The sequence below is a fragment of the Labeo rohita genome, chromosome 5 (genome assembly GCF_022985175.1).
Source record: "Labeo rohita strain BAU-BD-2019 chromosome 5, IGBB_LRoh.1.0, whole genome shotgun sequence".
Lineage (NCBI taxonomy): Eukaryota > Metazoa > Chordata > Actinopteri > Cypriniformes > Cyprinidae > Labeo > Labeo rohita.
Window position 1 is genome coordinate 34,630,060 of NC_066873.1, and position 20,691 is coordinate 34,650,750.

Consider the following 20,691-nt stretch of genomic DNA (forward strand, 5'->3'; position numbering starts at 1 on the left):
ACTGATAGTTGTTCCCTTGTTTGTCATTATAGACTGTCTATGAAGATGAAACATTTTTATATATATTTAAAATTTGTTTTTATGTCATGACTGGCAGTTTTATATGCAAGTGTCTTTCCAAAATAAAAGTTTTTGTGCTTGTCAGTTTCAGATTCGTTTTGCTTGCGTATTGTGACGTTTCATATTATGACGTGTAGTTCTGCCGTTTCACCACAAGATGTCATCGCAGCACAATTTACTGATGTCAAAGCCATTCATTTGTCACAAACACACCGTTTATATGCAGTAACTATAATATTTTAATTTATTATTTTAAATAATTAAATATTAATTTTAATTATTTTTATAAATCTATTTATGTAACCTTTTATTTATATTTATTAAAGTGAAAATAGAAATATTAAATTAAAATAGAAATATTAAATTATAATGTATCAGAACCATTTTCAGTAACAGCCCTAGAAATAAAGATAAATGCAACAGATTTAAATGTGCATTTATTTTGTCACATTGCAATTCCTGATGGGTATTGTATAAGTTAAATATGACCTCTGATGATTTCTTCCTCTAGATCAATTGCATTTCCTGTCTGTGCACTGCGTAACTGAAAAGCGGAAGCACTAATAGAAGTCAGTTGAGACGGATGGCAGATCGATACCCTGACTCAATGCAAAAACAGGCTGGATGCCACCACAGCAGCTCATTTATAGCCAGCAGCAGATCAATACACTGCAGCCTGTGACAGAGCAGTGCCTCAGTGGGAGAGATGTGCTGTTAGCGCCACTGAAATAGCACAGTGTGTGCAGGCAGAGGACAGGGACATTTGTTTGTGTGCATGTGTGTGTGTCTACAACAGAGACGACATGTGTGTTAGCATTTTAAGGAATGGAAAGGCACATGAATGCATCTGCATAACTGAGAGTATGTGGGGCTTTGGATCTGTGTGGCGTTGGGAATTGATATCTTTGTGACCTGACAGGGCCGGATGCAATGAGAGAAGCGCTGTGGGAGAAGCGCAGGTCTTTGGAGAGATACCCAAGGGCTTGGCCAACCTTTCGCTCACCTCTGGCTGACCTCTAGCTGACCTGTGGGATACCTTTGCAAATGAAGCCCAGCCAAATCGGCCTTCTCTTTCTCTTCCCTGGCGTGGGAGAGCGCAGGTGCGCTAGATCACACTCAGTGTCGCTGCAGGGGAGGGTTCACATCCAGTCATAGAGGAAATCAGGCGTAAAGGGAAATGAAGACACATGTCCCTCTTTTTTTCCCCTCCATATGCACACATATGCAGTTCAGATAGAAAACAAAGGCATTAGAGCTTATGCATAGACTTAACAGTATTGTAAACATTGGCTTCAAAGATAGCAACTGTAACTACTTCCAAAGTTGTCCAGTTTTAGCTCAAGTGCTGGTCCTCTGTGATACTGTTGTAATAGGCTAACTCTAAAAACTGTTTCTCTTTTGCGGTCACAGCGAAATTTCACAGGCAAAAAAGATCAATTTTCTGCTGTCAGTTGTATAGTGATGAAGCATCGCTCCTTAAAGTGGACTTCTATGGTGCCCGCGAGTTTAAACTTCTAAAATAGTTTCAATGCAGCTTCAAAGGGCTCTAAACGATCCCAGCCGAGGAAGAAGGGTATCATGTAGCGAAACAATTGGTTGTTTTCCAAAAAAAATATACAATTTATATACTTTTTAACCTCAAACGCTCGTCTATTCTCTGCGACGCGCGTGCAAACTCTGTATCGGGTACAATACAGTTAGGGAAGGTCGAATAACTCCCCTCCAATTTTCTTCTCCAACTTCAAAATCATGGTACATCGCTGTTTTAGCTTTTTTGTAAAGGGCATTTGGTCTTCTTTGCACGTTCACTTTGTAAACACTGAGGCAGTACTTCTGCAGCGACGCAGGACAATTTTGAATTTGGAGGAGAGAATTAGATGGGAGTTTTTCAACATACCCTAACCATATTGACCCGAGGTGCATTCACACCATATCGAAATTCCCCTAATTACGAGATTCCAACTTGTAAAAAGCGTTAAAAATGTGTATGTACATTTATAACGCTATACTTTGCATTATATAACCCTTTCATCAAGTTACAAAAAAACTAGCTAACGCTATGCGAAGGGTGTTCCAATGCTGTGTCTATGGGAGGGACGATAAATTTGACAGTGTTCTCTCTTCTGACTGCCGATATCAGTCTAGCATCATTTTTTTTCCTTTGATTGAAAGTTGTGAAAATGCTATAGTTGTTGTTTTTCTTTTGCTAATTGATAAAATGTGAAAAAAATATATTTGTGGTACTCGTCCATTCATTGCTTTCAGATTTTATCCAACTATGACGACTTCCGCTATGCGAAATCCAGAAATGTGAGAAAGGTCCATAGACAAGACCAGCATTTGAGGTTAAAACAGTATGTGTCATTTTTTTTTTTTTTTTTTTTTTTTTTTTTTAGAAAATAACTGATCGTTTCACTAGATAAGACCCTTCTTCCTCGGCTGGGAAGCCCTTTTAGAGCCACGCTTTGAAGCTACGCTAAAACTGCGCATTTAGGAAGTTCAAACTCGTGGACACCATTTAAGTCCACTATATGAACAGAAAAAGAAAAATTCTGCAATGTTTTCCTCAAGAAATATCATTTCTTTAAAACTGAGGAAAGAAAGACACAAACATCTTGGATGACAAGGGGGTGAATAAATTATTTGTAAATTGTTGTTCTGGAAGTGGAGTTCTCCTTTAAGGACTACCGTTGACAGCCGACTCCTGAATTTTTTTATATTCTTCATATTCTGTGTGGTCAGTTCACAGAAGTGATAAAAACTAATCTTTTCCAATTATCTGTAAATGTTTGTTGTGAAAGTTAACTTTTCCTTTAACCCAACTGAGAACGGCTGAGAAATCCGGAAATGTGAAAAAGGTCCATAAGGTTGAACCACTGATGTCAAATAGACTACTTTAACAATGTCCTTACTACCTTTCTTGGCCGTTTAAACGTTTGTGTTTCGTTGCTGTCTATGTAGAGGGTAGGGTAAGAAAGCTTTCAGATTTCATCAAAAATATCTTAGTTTGTTTGTGTTCCGAAAATGAACAAAGGTGTTACCACATGAGGGTAAGTAATTAATGACAGAATTTTCATTTCTGGATTAACTAACTCTTTAACTTTACAGAATATATATAAAAAAAACAGGTTGTGGTTGTCAGAAATTAACAGTAAAAATACAGTGACAATGTTTCATGTATTATGAATGGTATGTTGGTGCCTGTATACTTGTAAACTTATATTTCATTACGTAATATATTATTAATATTATTAAGTGATAGTATTAACTATCATAATTATTACAATTAATGGCAAAATGAATGTTTGGAAATGTAAACTGATATTTCCTACTGTCACACTACAGCAAAAGATAGAAACAACTGACTTTAAACCAAGACTTTTGCACAGCATATATGTGTATTTAAATTTTTTTGCATTCATTTTTGGATTTTTGAAAATGAGAGATAGTTGACACTCAAATAAAACATACTGGAACTAAGAATTAGGCATCTTGAGTTACGAAACGGCAACCTCTGAGCAGTAAATATTTCTTCTGTGATGCTAATCAAGAAAGACAGCAATGGCTGAGACCAGTTACATAAAACTACAAGCAAGTGATGAAATGAATGAATGAGTGTTTAAACAAATGAGACTCTTGCTACTGTGTATTCCCATTAGGCAATGAAGGGGCAGCTGTGTTAGCGTAAACAGCTGAGTGTACGTGGTCTGGCAATCTCTGTGTTTGTGCCTGTCTTAGAGTTTGCTGAAGGGGAAGTTGTGTGTGTTTGTGTAGTGAAGCTGTGTGTCTGAAAACCATGATAAGGACAAATCAGAGCAGCTCAAAGGACACAGAGAGAAATAAAGCATGGCTGAAAATACACACTCACTCAGTCACCTTTAGTCTTAACTTACCGTCTGGTGCCAGAGTGTTTGTCTGTGTCCTTCTCAGATGCATCACTGGAGGAGATGTTCTCTTCTCTTTCTTCAGTCTTTCTGACAGACCGTTGGCGCCAGTGGTGTGGCACTTCATTTATGCCCACATTCATCACAATTCTCTTGCAACAAGCTTTTCTAACTGGTTTCCTTAATGTATCTAATAACAATAATATAAATGCAATCACTGACCACAGAATCATTTGCACTACATCTAAAACTGTGCTGTGTATGAATTGTGTTTCATGTCATTCTGTGGTGGAAATTATGTTTATTATCTTTGGAATAAAATGGTTGACTCCTTTGTTTTGCTACGGCTAATGTTGTAGCGGATATCCAAAATACACACAATTAATACTCCAATAATTTTTGTATAATTTGACAAAAAGACAACATCAATGTTATGTTCAACAATTTAAATTTATGTTTTTTTCACTCATATTTTGTCTCCAGCAGGCCTTTTATTTTATGACACTTTTGTCTCCTTTTTGAACAAGTACACTAACTTTTCATAAAACTTATTAGGGGCATTTTTGTTGCTAATGGTGTAAATAACTCACATCATTTGTGTAAAAAATAAAAAAAATCGAAAAATAAATTTGATCAGGGTTATTATATTTAACTAAAACAAACAAAAATAAATAAATAAAAACATTGTAGTTACTAATAAATGTTAATTTAATTCATATAAAATATTTTTTAAAAATGTATTTATTTCATTTAACATATATGAAAAAACATTTTTAAAAAACATATTTTAGTTAATATAGTATGTACTATTCTAAAACTAAAACGATTAAAGACTTAAAATAAATAAATGTTAACTGAAATAATAATTAAAAACCCTTAAACTTATTTTTATTTCAGTTCATGGTTATATTATTTAAAATAACGAAAATGTTTTATGATTTTAGTTTTAGTTAACTATTACAATCCTGGTGAAAATTATTTGTTATTTTTTACACTTACTTAATTTACTTTAACTTGTACTAAAATAACTAAAGCTAAAACTGAAATAATAATGATTAAAAACTATATTTTAAAAAATATATATATATTTAAAAAAGTAATTAATATATATAAAAAATGCAAACAAAAAAATAAAAATGAATTCACGTTTATATTATTTAAAATAACGAAAATGTTTTATGATTTTTGTTTTAGTTAGCTATTATAATCCTGGTGAAAATTATTTATTTTTTACACTTTACTTTAACTTGTTGTACTAAAAGAACTAAATCTAAAACTGAAATAATAATGACTAAAAACCATATTTTAAAAAAGATATATTTTTAATAAATATATTTTAAAAATGCAAGCAAAAAAATAAAAATGAATTCAAATATATGGTTAGGGTTAGAAAAATATAAATACACAGAATAGCATATGATGGTAGAAGATTTAAGTCATAAAGTAAATGAAGTAGTTTAAAATAATAATAATTTGAGAGCAGAGAATATTGTTTATTTTTTCAAGATTCAACTTACTTTATTTACTTGGTGTGTTTTTTTATCATTCAAATTTGGCTTAACACATTTTTTCTGTAGCGTGACAAACTCAGAACAATATTAATATTGCTTTACACAGACACAAAAACAACAACTGGGAAATATAATTCCCTGTCGGAGCACCCTGATATAGTTGTATCTGTGTTGATTGTATTTGACTGGTCATGGATTAGAGGTCAAAGGCTTGATCTGGTCGCACAGTCATCGCTGGGTGGATGGACTAAATAGGATCTCACAACCGTCATCCCTACTGTGAGTGACTTTTATGTATTTTCGAGCTTTATTTTACGTTGTTTTTCCCCCCACATCTGCTGCATTGCACAACCCAGTGCACAAGTGCATTTGAAGAAGAAAAAAAAGATTTAGATTTGTTGGCAGTTGAAATGTTGGTGAGTTGGTGAGCGGCATGCAGATGTGACCTTTGGATGAAAGAGTCCTATGATGAGTCTCTGCTAACTATGGTGATGAATCTGCTAAGAACATTTGTGCTGGGTTTTGTATGTGTGTACAGTCTATAAACCAGGCTTTGGTCTCCTAAAATAGAGCTTGCCTAAAGTGTGCATATTTGTGTGACTCTACTGTTCACGGGATTTTAGCTGAGTGCAGATCTTTGAATTTTACCCTCTGGTCAGCTAATTGTGTAATTTTTTGGATAGGTTTTTCCTCCCACTCTGCATAACACTGCTAGCAAGTTTATTGTTTGCCACAGTCTTATGAGAGAATGAGTTGTGTGGTGTTTGTCTCCATGTAGGAAGCAACAACAATAGTTTGTGCTGACCTCAGGTCTGACCTTTTCTGGTTACAGGAAATTAGCAAATGAATGCAATTCTTTATTCCGCATAGTCCACAAGAGTAAAGCAAATACTTTCAGTTTGCTTTGCATTTTAATAGTAGCATCTTGCTTATCAGCTTTCAAAGAGATAGTGCTGTTAAAAATAGTCTTGTAAATAACACTTCTGTTCTACGCCATGAGCTGTGGATTGAAAAACATTGCTGTGATCTGCTGTATGTTTAATTTTAATATCTAAACACATACACATATCACATATCATTTCACATATCTACACATGTCAATTTTGCATTTAAATCAGCATATTGATGTATTATACATTGACTAGGGCTGGGGAAAATAACATGTTAAGTTTTATAATTAATATTCGCTGTTTAATACTTGGAAAATAATTCACATTATTAATGCCACATCTTCACTTCCTGAGTCTACAAATATGTTTTCTGAAATTGTGATACTGGTGTTAGGCTTATATACAGAGGACAGATTCTCGCATAAAAATATTGTCACTAAACTGTTTACTAGTCATTGTATTATGTATTACTTGTATTACTTATATTATCAAAATATATAAATGTATAAAATCCATTTAATATGTTTATTCGTATTGGTAGTGCCTTGAAAGAAGATATTCTTATTTTTCTAAATATATTCCTAAATCTACATGAATTCAATGTGTATATACAGTTGAGGTCATAAGTTTACATACACCTTGCAGGCTCTGCAAAATGTTAATTATTTTACCAAAATAAGAAGGATCATACAAATACATGTGTGTTATTTTTTATTTAGTACTGACCTGAATCAGATATTTCACGTGAAAGATGATTCGTCCACAAGACAAAATAACAGTTGAATTTATAAAAATGACCCCATTCATATGATTGACTCTTAATACTGTGTTACAGTATTGAACAGTTAAACTGCCTGCTGTTCTTCAGAAAAATCCTTCAGGTCCCACAAATTCTTTGGTTTTTCAGCTTTTTGTGTATTTGAACCCTTTTCAACAAGGACTGTATGATTTTGACATCCATTTTTTCACGCTGAGGACAACTGAGGGACTCATATGCAACTATTACAGAAGGTTCAAACACTCACTGATGCTCCAGAAGGAGAAACGATGCATTAAGAGCTGGGGGTGAAAACTTTTGAACAGGATGAAGATGTGTAAATTTTTCTTATTTTGCCTAAATATCATACTTTTTTCGTTCAGTGCTGCCCTTCAGAAGCTACAAAATTTACTTACATGTTTCCCAGAAGACAAAATAAGTTAAATTTACGCAGATCTTCAAGTTCAAAAAGTTTTTACCCCCCGGCTCCTAATGCATTGTGTTTCCTTCTGAAGCGTCAGTGAGTGTTTGAACCTTTCTGTAATTGTTGTATATGAGTCCCTCAGTTGTCCTCAGTGTAAAAAGATGTATCTCAAAATCATACAGTCCTTGTTGGAAAGGGTTCAAACCCACAAAAATGCTGAAAAACCAAAGAATTTGAGGGACCTGAAAGATTTTTCTTAAGAACAGCGGGCAGTTTAACTCTTCAGGACAAACAAGGGACTTGTAAACAACTATCACTAAACAAAAAACAAACAAACAAAAAGAAAAACCACAACTGTGGATCATTCAGGTAACAACACAGTTGACTTGTGGACTATATGCATTTTGTATGATCCCTCATTTTTTGGTAAAATAAGTATTTTTTAGATTCTGCAAGATGTATGTAAACTTTTGATCTCAATTGTGTATTATATATTTGAAGTTGCCTAAATAGACTTAAAACTACATTCTGTGACACAAAAAGTAAAATTTAGAAAATTATAGTGGATTTAGGTATCCACCATGACACTTGCTGTGAGAAATACCACAATCGGACTGATGCAAACAGTGAAACAGTTGGATTTCTGATATCACTAGAATAACGCACTCCTCTCAGCCAATCAGATTCAAGAATAAGAAAGAACTGTTCTGTATATATATATATATATATATATATATACAGTACTGTGCAAAAGTCTTAGGCCACTAGTATTTTCACCAGCTAAAATTGGTTTAAAGTAAGTTATTTCTATCTTTTGCTGCAGTGTGTCAGTAAAAAATATCGGTTTACATTTCCAAACATTCTGTTTGCCATTAATTGTAATAATCTAGTGAGATTTTTGTTTGCACAAGGAGTCTGACAACAGCCAGTGCTCCACACAGAGATCTGATCTCACCATCATCCAGTCTGTCTCTGGAATGACATGAAGAAACAGAAAAACTGAGACAGACTAAATCCAGAAGAACTGTGGCAACATCTCCAAGATGTTTCAAATAACCTACCTGCAAAGCTACCTGAAAAACTCTGCACAAGTGCACATAGGGCAAAAACTGCTTTAAACGCAAAGTATGGTCGCACCAAATGCTGATTTATTTTAGTTAATAGAAGTTCATTGATAATTATGACATTGTTTTTGACAGCATCCTCATTTTATGTGCCTAACTGTCTAAAAATTTTAACAGTACTGTAGCTTTGTAGGTGTAGGTCTCTTAAAGCATCTTGGAGATGTTGCCACAGTTCTTCTGGATTTTGTCTGTCTCCGTTTTTTCTGTTTCTTAAAACAGACTGGATTGAATGATGGAGAGATCAGATCTCTGTTTGCACAAGGAGTCTGACAACAGCCTGTGCTCCATACAAAAATCTCACTGGATTATTATAATTAATGGCAAAATGAATGTTTAGAAATGTAAACTGATATTTCCTACTGACACACTACAGTAAAAGACCGACTTTAACTGACTTTAAACCATTTTTTAGCTGATGAAAATACTAGTGGCCTAAGACTTTTGCACAGTACTGTGTATATATATATTTATGATTAGTTAAAAATATAAATCAAGGTATAACATCTTTAAAGGTTAATTTGGCTGTTTAACTACAGCCTGTAGCAGCTATTTTTCTCCTGCTAAACGTTTCAGCGTTAAGATAGTGTGAAAGCTATTTGTATTTCGTTGATAACTGTAAACATTGTGGTTCTGAAAAGCTTTCAGAGAATTGCTCTCTTTCCTTAAGGCACTTCATTTAAATGGATATGACACTTCTGAGGTCTCCTGGTAATTTTGTGTATTTTGCTTTTCACATAATCATAAAACATGGTTCTGTTTTCTAGTGCTTTTGATGCAAACCTTTTGATGTGCTTGAGAGCCTACCATTTTCACTGATTATTTTCGCAATGCAATCTGCTAAAAATGTATTCCTAATGTAAACATAATCCTTTTTCTCATCTATGTCAGATGACTTGTTAGAATAAAAACACAGGAGCCTGCTGAAAGCAGAAATAACTACGGAAGTGCTTGGTGTTTTGCATTAATTCAATTGCCCAAACAGTTTATTCTCATTTTCTATGAGGGTCTTTTTCCTCTCGGCTGCTGCTTCTTTCTATGGGTCCCATATAGCTTGCTGAATGAGATTTAAGCTCTTATTTCCTGTCTGCAATGCAGATAGTAGACTGACCTCATCATCCCTATGAGCCATGAGCCATGAGCCAATCACATATCCCAGCATAGGCACTGTGAGCTGCTTCATCGTGGCACTGCACATCTTGAAAATAATTTTTACGCACCATAGTGGAAAAAACCTGTAAAGCTCACGGGTTTAGGTGAATAAAATATTTAAAAGTAGACAGGGGCTCATGTATGGCACTCAGGCTGAGATCGATTGTTAATAGTTTGTTTTCTGTTTGAAGTAGTGTCACAATACCAAATACCAATACCAAAATTTTGACTTCGATAATACCTGACTAAAATATCATGATACTACTACTGAACCGATGCTATGAAAAAACCTAGAAAGGTAAGAATAAAGGTCTTACAGGTTTGGAACTTGAGGGTGAGTAATTAATGACAGAATTTTCATTTTTGGGTGAACTAACCCTTAAACATGCTCCTATGAACTTTGATTTCAAAATTTGATTTTTAACTTCAATTTTAACATTTTAAAGTAGATTAAACTTTCTCTAAAGAAAAGGTTAGTTGTACATGCCTGTGTGAAACCCATTTTACAAGGCTGTAGTGTGTGATTGCTGGGGCGGATGAATGTTAGAGTTACTATTTGGTTGCTTTGATGTTTTTTTAATTAAATTAACTGTGAATAATACATTTAAAGAAACATTTCTTTGTCTGTCGTTTCAAATTGGGCTCCCTGTTGATTGCAGAGGTGTGTATCACAACCATGACCACACTAAATGGATGATTTGGAAGCTGCTATGGAAAGAAGCATCTTAAAGAAATGAAAGAAAAGGTAAGTCGTAACACACGCGCGCAAATGTGTCTTTATGTCTGCCAAAAAGGTCCCTAGAAAGGCTTATGTCAAGATAGATTAGGCAGTTGAAATATGAGTCAAGTGAATACATTGGTTGACCATAGTCATGCATGGTGCATGCATGCATTCTGTCACTACATTGGAGTTGTTTCCTGCTTGCATGTTTTAAATTATAGCTTAAGTATTTAACATCATATCCTTTGTCTTTCATTTTCATCTTTAATATTTGGACAATTTACAGTTTAATCTTAAGGCATAAGTCTCCATTTTCTCCAAGTAAAACATAGTTTAGCGATATCTCTCATACTTCCTTTAGTAATATAAAACTCCAGGAGTTCCTCTTAATGCACTGGCCTCAGATTAAATGTCTCGATCTGATCTATTGCAGCATGGTCCAAGTGAAATGCGATGTACTTGTAATACATGTAATTTAAGAAGCCATATATCAAGATGTGCTGGCAGGAAATGAGATCGCTCAAATTACATGTATTCAGTTTCAGCCCTCTTTAAACAAGACAGACATTTGCCTGTCTGCTGGGGTGGAGGGTTTTAAAAGTAAGAGGACATGAACTCCACAAGTGTTTGTGAAACCTGATGATCACATTCTCCAGCATGATTTGAGAATGATCTTGTGTTTTAATGGAAGCAGGAACATCTGACTGCCTGGACAAAGGAGTTAAAGATAGTGCAGTTCAAATGTTGTTTTATTATTGACCTAGAAATCATGCAGATATTTGATTTTATGTAAAAGCTTGTTTTCTTCCCAGCAAACTGTTCAGGTTTAAATCCAGAAAACCGATTTTTAATGTGCTCTCAGACTTTTGGACTAACTATAGGCTATTTATATCACAGGCTGTAACATGTTATATGAAACTGAAGCAGATTTTAATTTGTCCTTTCAAAATTTTAAGCCACTTGGCTCACTGTAGTTCTCTTCAGATTGTCAACCGAAGGTCATATGAAGTTTTGAAGAAACAAAGAAAGTCTCTTTACAGGGAAGTTCTTATGTGATGCTCATGAAGGTTTAAACAGCAAATGACACATTGGTGAGTCAAACCCTGAGCTAACATGAAAATGGCAGACCCATTTCACACATGACTGCATGTCTACAAATCAGTGCATCGATTAGCATTTGTCAGCCTTGATTTAAATGTGAGATGTTGTACTGTTGGGTCAATTCATCATGTTTTTATATTCCTGAAAATGAGCTGTGATACGGAGCGTATGTGCAGTGAATATATGAGTTGTCACAGGACCTCATCAACGCTCCCATGATTCCCTGCAGTAAATTCAGAAAAGGCTTCAGCTCTGTCATTCAAATTTTACCTGAAACCTTTACCTGAAACGTCTCATTATGAAATCTAGAAGGAACAGTTCACAAAAATGTCAACATTCTGTCAGTCATATTCATCATGTCATCCAAAACTTATGTTTTTGTCTTTTTCCATTAAAAAAATGAAAGGATAATTTATATTTTATTTGTAATATTGTGAAATAATATTACAATTTAAAATACTTTTGTTCTGTTTTAATAAACACTACCAGTCAGATGTTTTTAAAAAAGTCTCTTCTGCTTTCCAAGCTTGCATTTATTTGATTCAAAATACATCAAAAACAGTACAATTTTGAAATGTTTTCACTATTTAAAAGAACTATTTGAATATATTTTAAAATGTAATTTATTACTGTGATTTCAAAGCTGAATTTTCAGCATCATTACTCCAGTCACATGATCCTTCAGAAATCATTTTAATATTCTGAGTTGCTCATTGAAAACATTTATTATTATTATTAGAGTTATTATTTTGAAAACAGCTAAATAGTTTTTTTTCAGGCTTCTTTGATGAATAGAAAAGTTCCGAAGAACAGCATTTATCTGAAACAGAAATCTTTTGTAACAAATATCTTTATCATCACTTTTGATCAACTTAAAGAATCCTTGCTAAATGAAAGTATTAATTTCTATCATTTCTTTCCCCAAATAAATAAATAAATAAATACTGTCTCCAAGCTTTTGAATGATATAGTGTATAATGTTACAAAAGCTTTTTATTTCAGATAGATGCTGATCTTTGGATTTTTCTGTTCACCTGAGAATCCTGAAAAAATGTACTCAACTGTTTTAAATATTGATATTAATACTAATAAAAAATGTTTCTTGAACAGCAAATCAGCATATTACAATGATTCTTGAAGGATCATGTGACGCTGAAGACTGGATTAATGATGCTGAAAATTTAGCTTTGATCACAGGAATAAATTACTTTAATTTTAAAATTTATTTAAATAGAAAGCATTTATTTTAAATAGTAAACAAAAGTTCACAATATTACTGCTTTTGCTGCAGAGACTTCTTTAAAAAACATTAAAAATCTTGCTGTTCAAAAACTTTTGACTGGTAGCATATATTAAAATGTAATTTATTCCTGTGATGGCAAAGCTGAATTTTCACCATCATTACTTCAGTCTTCAGTGTCACATGATTCTTCAGAAATCATTCTAATATGCTGACTTTGAAACGTTTCTTATTATCAGTGTTGTGCTGCTTAATATGTTTATGGAAACCATAATACTTTTTTCAGGATGCTTTGAGGAATATAAAGTTCAAAACAACAATATTTATTTGGAATAAAAATAATTTGTAACCTTATCCTCTAGTATTGGCACCATTGGTAGGCTAAATATGAGCAAAGGTAGCTAAAAAAATGTTAAAAAATGAAAAAAAAAAAAAGTGAATTTTTTAATGAAAGATCAAAAAGATAAACAATGCAGATTTATTTTGACAGCTACTGTTGCTCATCTTTAGCAAGGGTGCCAATATTTGCAGAGGGCACTGTAAATCTCTTTAATTTCATGTTTTGTTTTTGTAAATGTTAACTGTGGAAACTTATTAGCTTGATTGAAGGCACATCTCTCTGTGAATACTATTGGTAATTCACAAATAAAAGGACTATTATCTATTATTAGTTGTGTAGGATGTATTTTATTAAAATAATCCTCTTTGGCCTTTGTTCTTCCATAATAGCCCTCATTTTAAATGACTGCTGCCCTTGAGGGTCATGGCCTGAAATTACTGCAGTTACAAAGTCATCCCTAATACCTCATAGTCAGTCAATAATAATTGCAGAGACCATTTTATAAATGATGTGCATAGTGGGATCTTGAACTTGAAGCATTGCCATTGCACATAAAGACACTCATATGTGCTAACATAAAGAGGCATACAAAGTGTGGCAGACTGTCAATGGACCTTATTCATGAAACACAAGCAGAACAAATTTCTGAGTAAGACTTTGCAAACCAAATATTATGTAATTTTTTGCACTCAGTTGAATGTAGCACATTGTTAGAATGCTTTTATGAGTATTTTACACAGAAATTTGTTCTGCTTTTGTGTATGAACAAAGCACAGTGTGTTTAAAGCTTCTTGAAGAAATAGAAATGCTGCCTGGCATGTGAAAGAAATCTCAGAAATTGTGATTATAATGCCCTCACTTTTCTAAACCACTGCAATATTCACTGCAAACTGAAATCCTGAGAGGTCTTTAATGCCAAGGGAGTTTAGTGATATCTGAAGAAAGTGCTGACTGGAATCTTGACACTCCCTCGTGGAATGAATCCATGGCCATCACTGAATGATTTGCCTAATAAAAGCTGATCCCGTTCTATGGGCCAAACACTGAGTGTTTGCTGAATTTTGATAATGAGATCTACATTCCAGAACTCTAATTCGTTCTCCTCCCTGCTCCTGCCTGATAGAAATCACCTACTGGATATTTCTGTTGAGGGCTGTGTGGATTAAAGGCGAGAGTTTAGGATAATCTCGTTATTTATTCATCTGACTGCTAATTAATTCTGCATGTGCGTTCAATAATTCACACCCTATATTTTTCTGCCATTTTCTGAGTGCCAAGATGAATAATTTATCCCAACAGACGTCTCTGACTGTAATCAATGTTGGTTGCTATCACTATAATGTCCAAATGTCCTTGTTTTCCCTGGTAAGTATCTGTGGACTTACTGAAACATAATTTTTTATCAGCATAATATGGCTTTTGTTCTGCCTGTTCATGTGATGTCTGTATGACTTTCATACTTTAATTAAATAAGGCCTGTACCATTGCTTTTTGAACATTTTTAGAATACTTGCACTATAAAAAAAATACTGGGTTATTTTTTTTAACCCAAATGCTGGGTTCAGCCTGTTGGGTTATTTTATTGGGTTATTTTTAATATTTTTACCCTGGTGCTGGGGTTTTTTTTAAACCCAAATGATGGGTTCAAATTGTTGGGTCATTTTACTGGGTTATTTTTATTTTTTTCATTTTTTTTTTTTACCCAGGTGCTGGGTAGATTTAAGTCGCTGGGTCATTTCTCTGACGAAACAACCCAGCAGTGTTGCCAAGTTGGTGGTTTTCCCTCAGAATTGGGCTACTTTGCTGCCAAGGGTTGTTTTTCATGTCTGGGTTGAAGCTGGGTTGAAGCTACCCCAGTAACGTCTCGGTTACGTATGGTAACCCTCGTTCCCTGATGGAGGGAACGGAGACGTTGTGTCGAGTAGTGTACGACACTAGGGGTCGCTCTTGAGAGCCCAAACACCTCTGACAGTTTTGAGAAAGGCCAATGAAAATTGGGTGTGCAGATTTGCATAGCTGACCACGCCCCGGACGTCCGGGTATAAATAGGGCAGCGTGTGCATCTGCTCACTCGTTCTGATCTGAGGAGCCGAGGGTCTCAACTCACTCAGAGGCGGTCCAGGAAGGTGGCACGGAAGACACAACGTCTCCGTTCCCTCCATCAGGGAACGAGGGTTACCATACGTAACCGAGACGTTCCCTATCTGTCGTACACTCCGAGTTGTGTCGAGTAGTGTACGACACTAGGGGTCCCCGTAGAAAACCGCCACCTTACTGGCCGCGTCACGAGTGATAAGCGCAGAAGTAACAGGCAACGTGTTAACGAAGTGCAGCTCACCTCCTCCGTGACCATCCAACGTCCAAGACTGACCTGTACCAGGGTTCTGCAGCCGGGCCTTCCTCAGTAGAGCGGCCGAGTGTCTTGCGAGCGTTGGGAAAGCGCCTCCCCCGAAGGAAAAACGGCGCTACGGAGTTCACAACCTGCCCAACAGGGGGGGTACAAGTGACAACATTAAACATGGGGGCTGAGGTGGGACTCACACCGGGGGAGACCACCAGACTCAGACCCTAGAGACAAACCAGTCCTCAGGGGAAACACCGCACTACAGGAGTTATAGGTGGGGATACACACATGGGGCCACATAAGGAGCCACTACATATGGGGCACAATTCAATCAGAACAAAGGTGACCATACCTTGTGACCGAATTCGTAGCGAGTCCCTCCGCAAAACTCTGCCACGTCCAGAGGTGCCAATGATGGAGATGGTGTCCAGGGTTCACGCTAGGAAACCTACTGAAACTCAGAAGCGTAATCACCGTTAGGGGAAGCGCTTTAAAGCAAGCTCTACACCAACCAGAGAACTGAGTCAAGAGCTGGTATTCAAGACTCTAGCTGACACTGGCTCCATGCGTAAATTGTAAAATCTGGCAAATGTGTTAGGTGTAGCCCAACCTGCAGCTCTACAGATGTCTGTTAATGAGGCCCCATTTGCCAGGGCTGCCGAGGCAGCGACGCCCCTAGTCGAGTGGGCTCTTACCTCCAGAGGGCAGGGTAGGCCTCTGGCCTGGTAGGCCACCCGAATTGCGTCCACCAGCCAGTGGGAGATCCTCTGTTTGGAGACAGCCTTCCCCTTCTGCTGTCCCCCATAACAGACGAAGAGCTGTTCAGAACGTCTGAAGGGCTGAGTGCGTTCCAAGTAGATGCGCAGGGCACGGACTGGGCATAACAAGGTCAGGTTGGGGTCATCTTCCTGGGAAGAGATAGCTTGCAAAGTCACCACCTGGTCTCTGAAGGGAGTGGTGGGGACTTTGGGCACGTATCCAGGCCGGGGTCTCAGGACGACGTGAGAATCCGCTGGTCCGAATTCCAGGCACGAACTGTTGATGGAGAGGGCTTGGAGGTCTCCCACTCTCTTTACCGAGGCGAGCGCAGTCAGGAGAGCCGTCTTTAGGGAGAGAGCATCGAGTTTGACTGACTGAAGAGGCTCGAAGGGACCCTGCTGTAGGCCCCGGAGAACCACAGCAAGGTCCCAAGAGGGGATAAGATGTGGCCGAGGAGGGTTCAGTCTCCGGGCTCCTCTCAGAAACCTGATTACCAAATCGTGTTTTCCCACCGACCTGCCACCCACCAGGTCATGATTAGCCGATATAGCGGCCACATGAACCTTAAGTGTCGAGGCAGATAGGTGCCTGTCCAGGCCCTCCTGGAGGAAGGATAACACTGATTCGATGCCGCAACTCCGTGGGTCCCTTAGCCGAGCAGAACACCAGTTCACAAACACGCGCCATTTAGAGTCATACAGCCGCCTGGTAGAGGGAGCTCTTGCCTGAATGAGTGTGTTCACCACTGATGGTGGGAGATCTCTGAAGTCCTCCTGGTCGCGTCCAGGGGCCACAGGTGGAGGTTCCAGAGATCGGGGCGCGGGTGCCAAATTGTGCCCTTCCCCTGGGAAAGGAGGTCCTTCCTCAGGGGAATGCGCCAGGGAGGAGCTGACGCCAGGAGAACCAGGTCCGAGAACCAGGTTCTGTTGGGCCAGAAGGGGGCTACCAAGAGGACCTGCTCCTTGTCCTCCCTGACTTTGCACAAAGTTTGTGCGATCAGACTCACCGGGGGGAAACGCATACTTGAGCCGGTCCTTCGGCCAACTGTGTGCCAGTGCATCTATACCGAGGGGAGCCTCGGTCAGCCCGTACCACAACTGGCAGTGGGTGGATTCCGGTGAGGCGAAGAGATCCACTTGCGCCTGGCCGAATCGATCCCAAATCAGTTGAACCGACTGAGGGTGGAGCCTCCACTCGCCTCCGAGCGAAACCTGTCGTGACAGAGAATCGGCCACTCGATTGGCATCGCCCGGAATGTGAGTGGCCCGTAAGGACCTGAGTCTGTGTTGGCTCCAGAGCAGGAGGTGGCGGGCTAGTTGTGACATGCGAAAGGAACGTACACCGCCCTGGTGGTTGATGTAGGCTACTGTCGCCATGTTGTCCGACCTGACCAACACGTGCTTGTTCTGAATCATAGGCCAGAACCTCCTCAGAGCTAGAAGCACTGCCAACAACTCCAGACAATTGATGTGCCAATGCAGCCGGGGGCCTGCCCAGACCCCGGAAGCTGCCTGCCCGTTGCAGGTGGCACCCCAGCCTGTCCTGGAAGCGTCCGTGGTGACAACGACGCGTCTGGACACCTGTTCCAAGGGCACTCCTGACCGAAGGAACACGATGTCCGTCCAAGGGCTGAGTGTCTGGCGGCACGATGGTGTGATGTTCACACGGAACGTGCCGTGGTGCCACGCCCTCCTGGGGACTCGGGTACGGAGCCAATGCTGCAGCGGTCTCATGTGCATCAAACCCAACGGCGTGACCGCGGCTGAGGATGCCATGTGCCCTAGGAGCCTCTGAACCTGTTTTAGGGGGACCGCTGAGCCGCACCTGAGCGTTGCCACGCATCTCAGAACTGACTGTGCACGCTCCGGGAGAGACGTGCAGACATGCCGACCGAGTCCAGTTCTACACCGAGAAAAGAGATCCTCTGCGCCGGGAGAGTTTGCTCTTTTCCCAGTTGACCCGAAGCCCCAAGCGAGCCAAATGGTTGAGAACCATGTCCCTGTGTACGCAAACCGTATCCAACGAGTGAGCCAGGATCAGCCAGTCGTCGAGATAGTTGAGAATGCGAATGCCCATTTCCCTGAGGGGGAAAGGGCAGCCTCTGCTACCTTCGTAAAGACGCGGGGCGACAGGGAGAGGCCGAAGGGGAGAACCTTGTACTGATATGCCCGTCCTTCGAAGGCAAACCGTAGAAACGGCCTGTGTCTTGGAAGGATCGAGACATGAAAGTACGCGTCTTTCAGGTCTATCGCCACAAACCAATCCTGGAACCTGACGTACGTAAGAATGTGCTTGAGGGTCAGCATTTTGAACGGGAGCTTGAGTAGGGCCCGATTCAAAACCCTCAAATCCAGGATAGGTCTGAGCCCACCACCCCTCTTGGGTACAATGAAGTAGGGGCTGTAAAACCCTTTCTTCATTTCGGCTGAGGGGACAGTTTCTATCGCACCCTTCGCCAGAAGGACTGCGATCTCCGCCCGAAGAACCGCGGTGTTGGAGCCCTGGACCGAGGTAGTGAGAACACCGCAGAACTTGGGCGGACGACGTGCAAACTGGATAGCATAGCCGAGCCGAATGGTCTTGAGCAGCCAGCGGGAAGGGTTGGGGAGATTCAGCCAATCCAGAAAGTTCTCCGCTAGGGGCCGCAGAGGAGTTACATTCGACGTACCAAGGGTGGGGGAACCTTCGCTGGGAAAACAGCGTGTGGTCGGAGGTAAGAAGCCCCGAAGGCCACTGGCTGCTTTGCCCAGGGAGACCGAGCCGTGCGAGCTTAGCAGAGGATCCACCCGACAGGGGAGATCGTCTGACCAAGCCCATTGTTCTAGAGCATGAGGGAGCACAGAAGGTGTGTGACCGCATGCCCTGAACGGGAGGAGACAGCATCCGACCATCGAGCGGAGGGTCGGGGGTGCTGTGTAATATGCCCAGAGAAGGAGAAAATTGCTCTTTTGTTGACCAAGTGGTGGCCGTCTGCCGGGTGGCAGACAGCCGGGTGGAAGCCGAATCCAGCGCTCGTCCCCTCGTCGAGTGTGGATCCGGACAGGCCAAACGATCCCTCCTCCCTGGGCTGCCCGTCTCAGGAACGCTTCGAAACCTGCCGGGGGTTCTTAGTGGCCTGAGGACGAGCTGGCGGTGCCACCTTCCTACGAGTGCTGGACCGTTGGGCGGGTCTGGCTGCAGACCCGGCAGGCTGCGGGGTCTGAGCCACCCTCGTAGGGGGCCTTCCACGGCGGGGAGCAGGCGGAGGCTGCTGCGTCGGCTGAGCTGGGCCGGAACTCGCTGCACGCCGAGGCAGGATGTGCTTGATGGCCTCCGTCTGCTGTTTCACGGTGGAGAACTGCTGGGCAAACTCCTCCACGGTTTCGCCGAAGAGGCCAGCCTGGGAAATGGGAGCGAGAAAGCGAACCTTCTCGGCGTCTCGCATCTCGGCCAGGTTTAACCACAGGTGGCGCCCTGGACCACCATAGTGGACATCGCCCGCCCCAGAGCTTGCGCAGTAACCTTCGTAGCCCGTAAGGCATAGTCGGTCGCTGAGCGCAGCTCGTGTAACAGCTCTGGGTCGGGAGCCCCCTCGTGCAGGTCTTTAAGAACCTTAGCCTGATAGACCTGCAAAATCGCCATAGCGTGGAGGGCGGACGCAGCTTGCCCAGAGGCCGCGTAAGCCTTCGCTACAAGCGCAGACGAAAACTTACAGGCCCTGGACGGGAGTCTCGGGCGGCCCCTCCAGGAGGCGGCGTTTTGCGGGCACAAGTGCATCGCAACCGCTCTCTCCACCTGGGGAACCTCCGAATACCCCCTCGCTGGACCGCCATCGAGGGTGGTGAGGGACGGGGAGTTAGCGTACCGTGAACGAGCCGACAGAGGGGCTTTCCACGATTTCGTCAACTCCTCGTGCACTTCCGGGAAAAACGGGACCGGGAGGAGCGTGGCTTCGAGTCACGCCCCCTGCCCAGGAACCAGTCATCCAGCCTTGAAGGCTCAGGGCTGGGCGGGGGAACCCACGCAACCCCGATCTCCTTGGCTGCCCGTTGTAGTGCGGCGGCCATTTCGGCGTCTGCCACAGACTGAGATTCAACCGCCGGAGCGGCGAACTCGGTTGTGACGTCAGCCTCTGACGGCTCTCCCTCCGATGCTACGGACGCTGCCTTTTCCTCAGCAGGAGCCCCGAACAAAAGATCCAGCCCATACTGAGACGAGCTTTCAAAATCGTCCGGAGACTCAATCGGTAGACACACAGGGTGAGCGGTTTGCGAGGACGCAACTGGCAAAACTTCGCTCAACACCTGCCGCTCTTCCTCGACGCACATCGCAACGGCCTCGTACCCGGAAGTAGAAGGACCGGAGCGGGAAGCAGATGAGGAGCGCCGCGGCTTCTTCGAAAAGAACG

At 40.6% G+C, this 20,691-nt stretch overlaps 1 protein-coding gene across 2 annotated transcripts; it reads right to left on the reverse strand.

Annotated features, from left to right (window-relative positions):
- Positions 1-15,097: 15,097 nt before the first annotated feature.
- On the reverse strand, positions 15,098-18,183 carry LOC127166107 (uncharacterized). Of its 2 annotated transcripts, none has more exons than XR_007827855.1 (2): positions 15,898-18,183; positions 15,098-15,682 (listed from the first exon to the last, which is right to left on the reverse strand). XR_007827855.1 is itself a non-coding variant. In XM_051111194.1 (2 exons), exons 1-2 carry the CDS (start codon positions 18,077-18,079, stop codon positions 15,994-15,996), a joined length of 1,842 nt encoding a protein of 613 aa, XP_050967151.1. In that variant the 5' UTR covers positions 18,080-18,183; the 3' UTR covers positions 15,655-15,993. The 2 variants fall into 2 exon arrangements, 1 of the variants encoding a protein (XP_050967151.1); XM_051111194.1 differs by having other exon boundaries at positions 15,655-15,996; positions 16,241-18,183.
- Between the last annotated feature and the right edge of the window lie 2,508 nt (positions 18,184-20,691).

What these genes read in the sequence shown, in the direction of transcription:
- LOC127166107 (XM_051111194.1), bottom strand. Translation starts at nt 18,079, where the DNA reads ATGGCATCCTCAGCCGCGGTCACGCCGTTGGGTTTGATGCACATGAGA.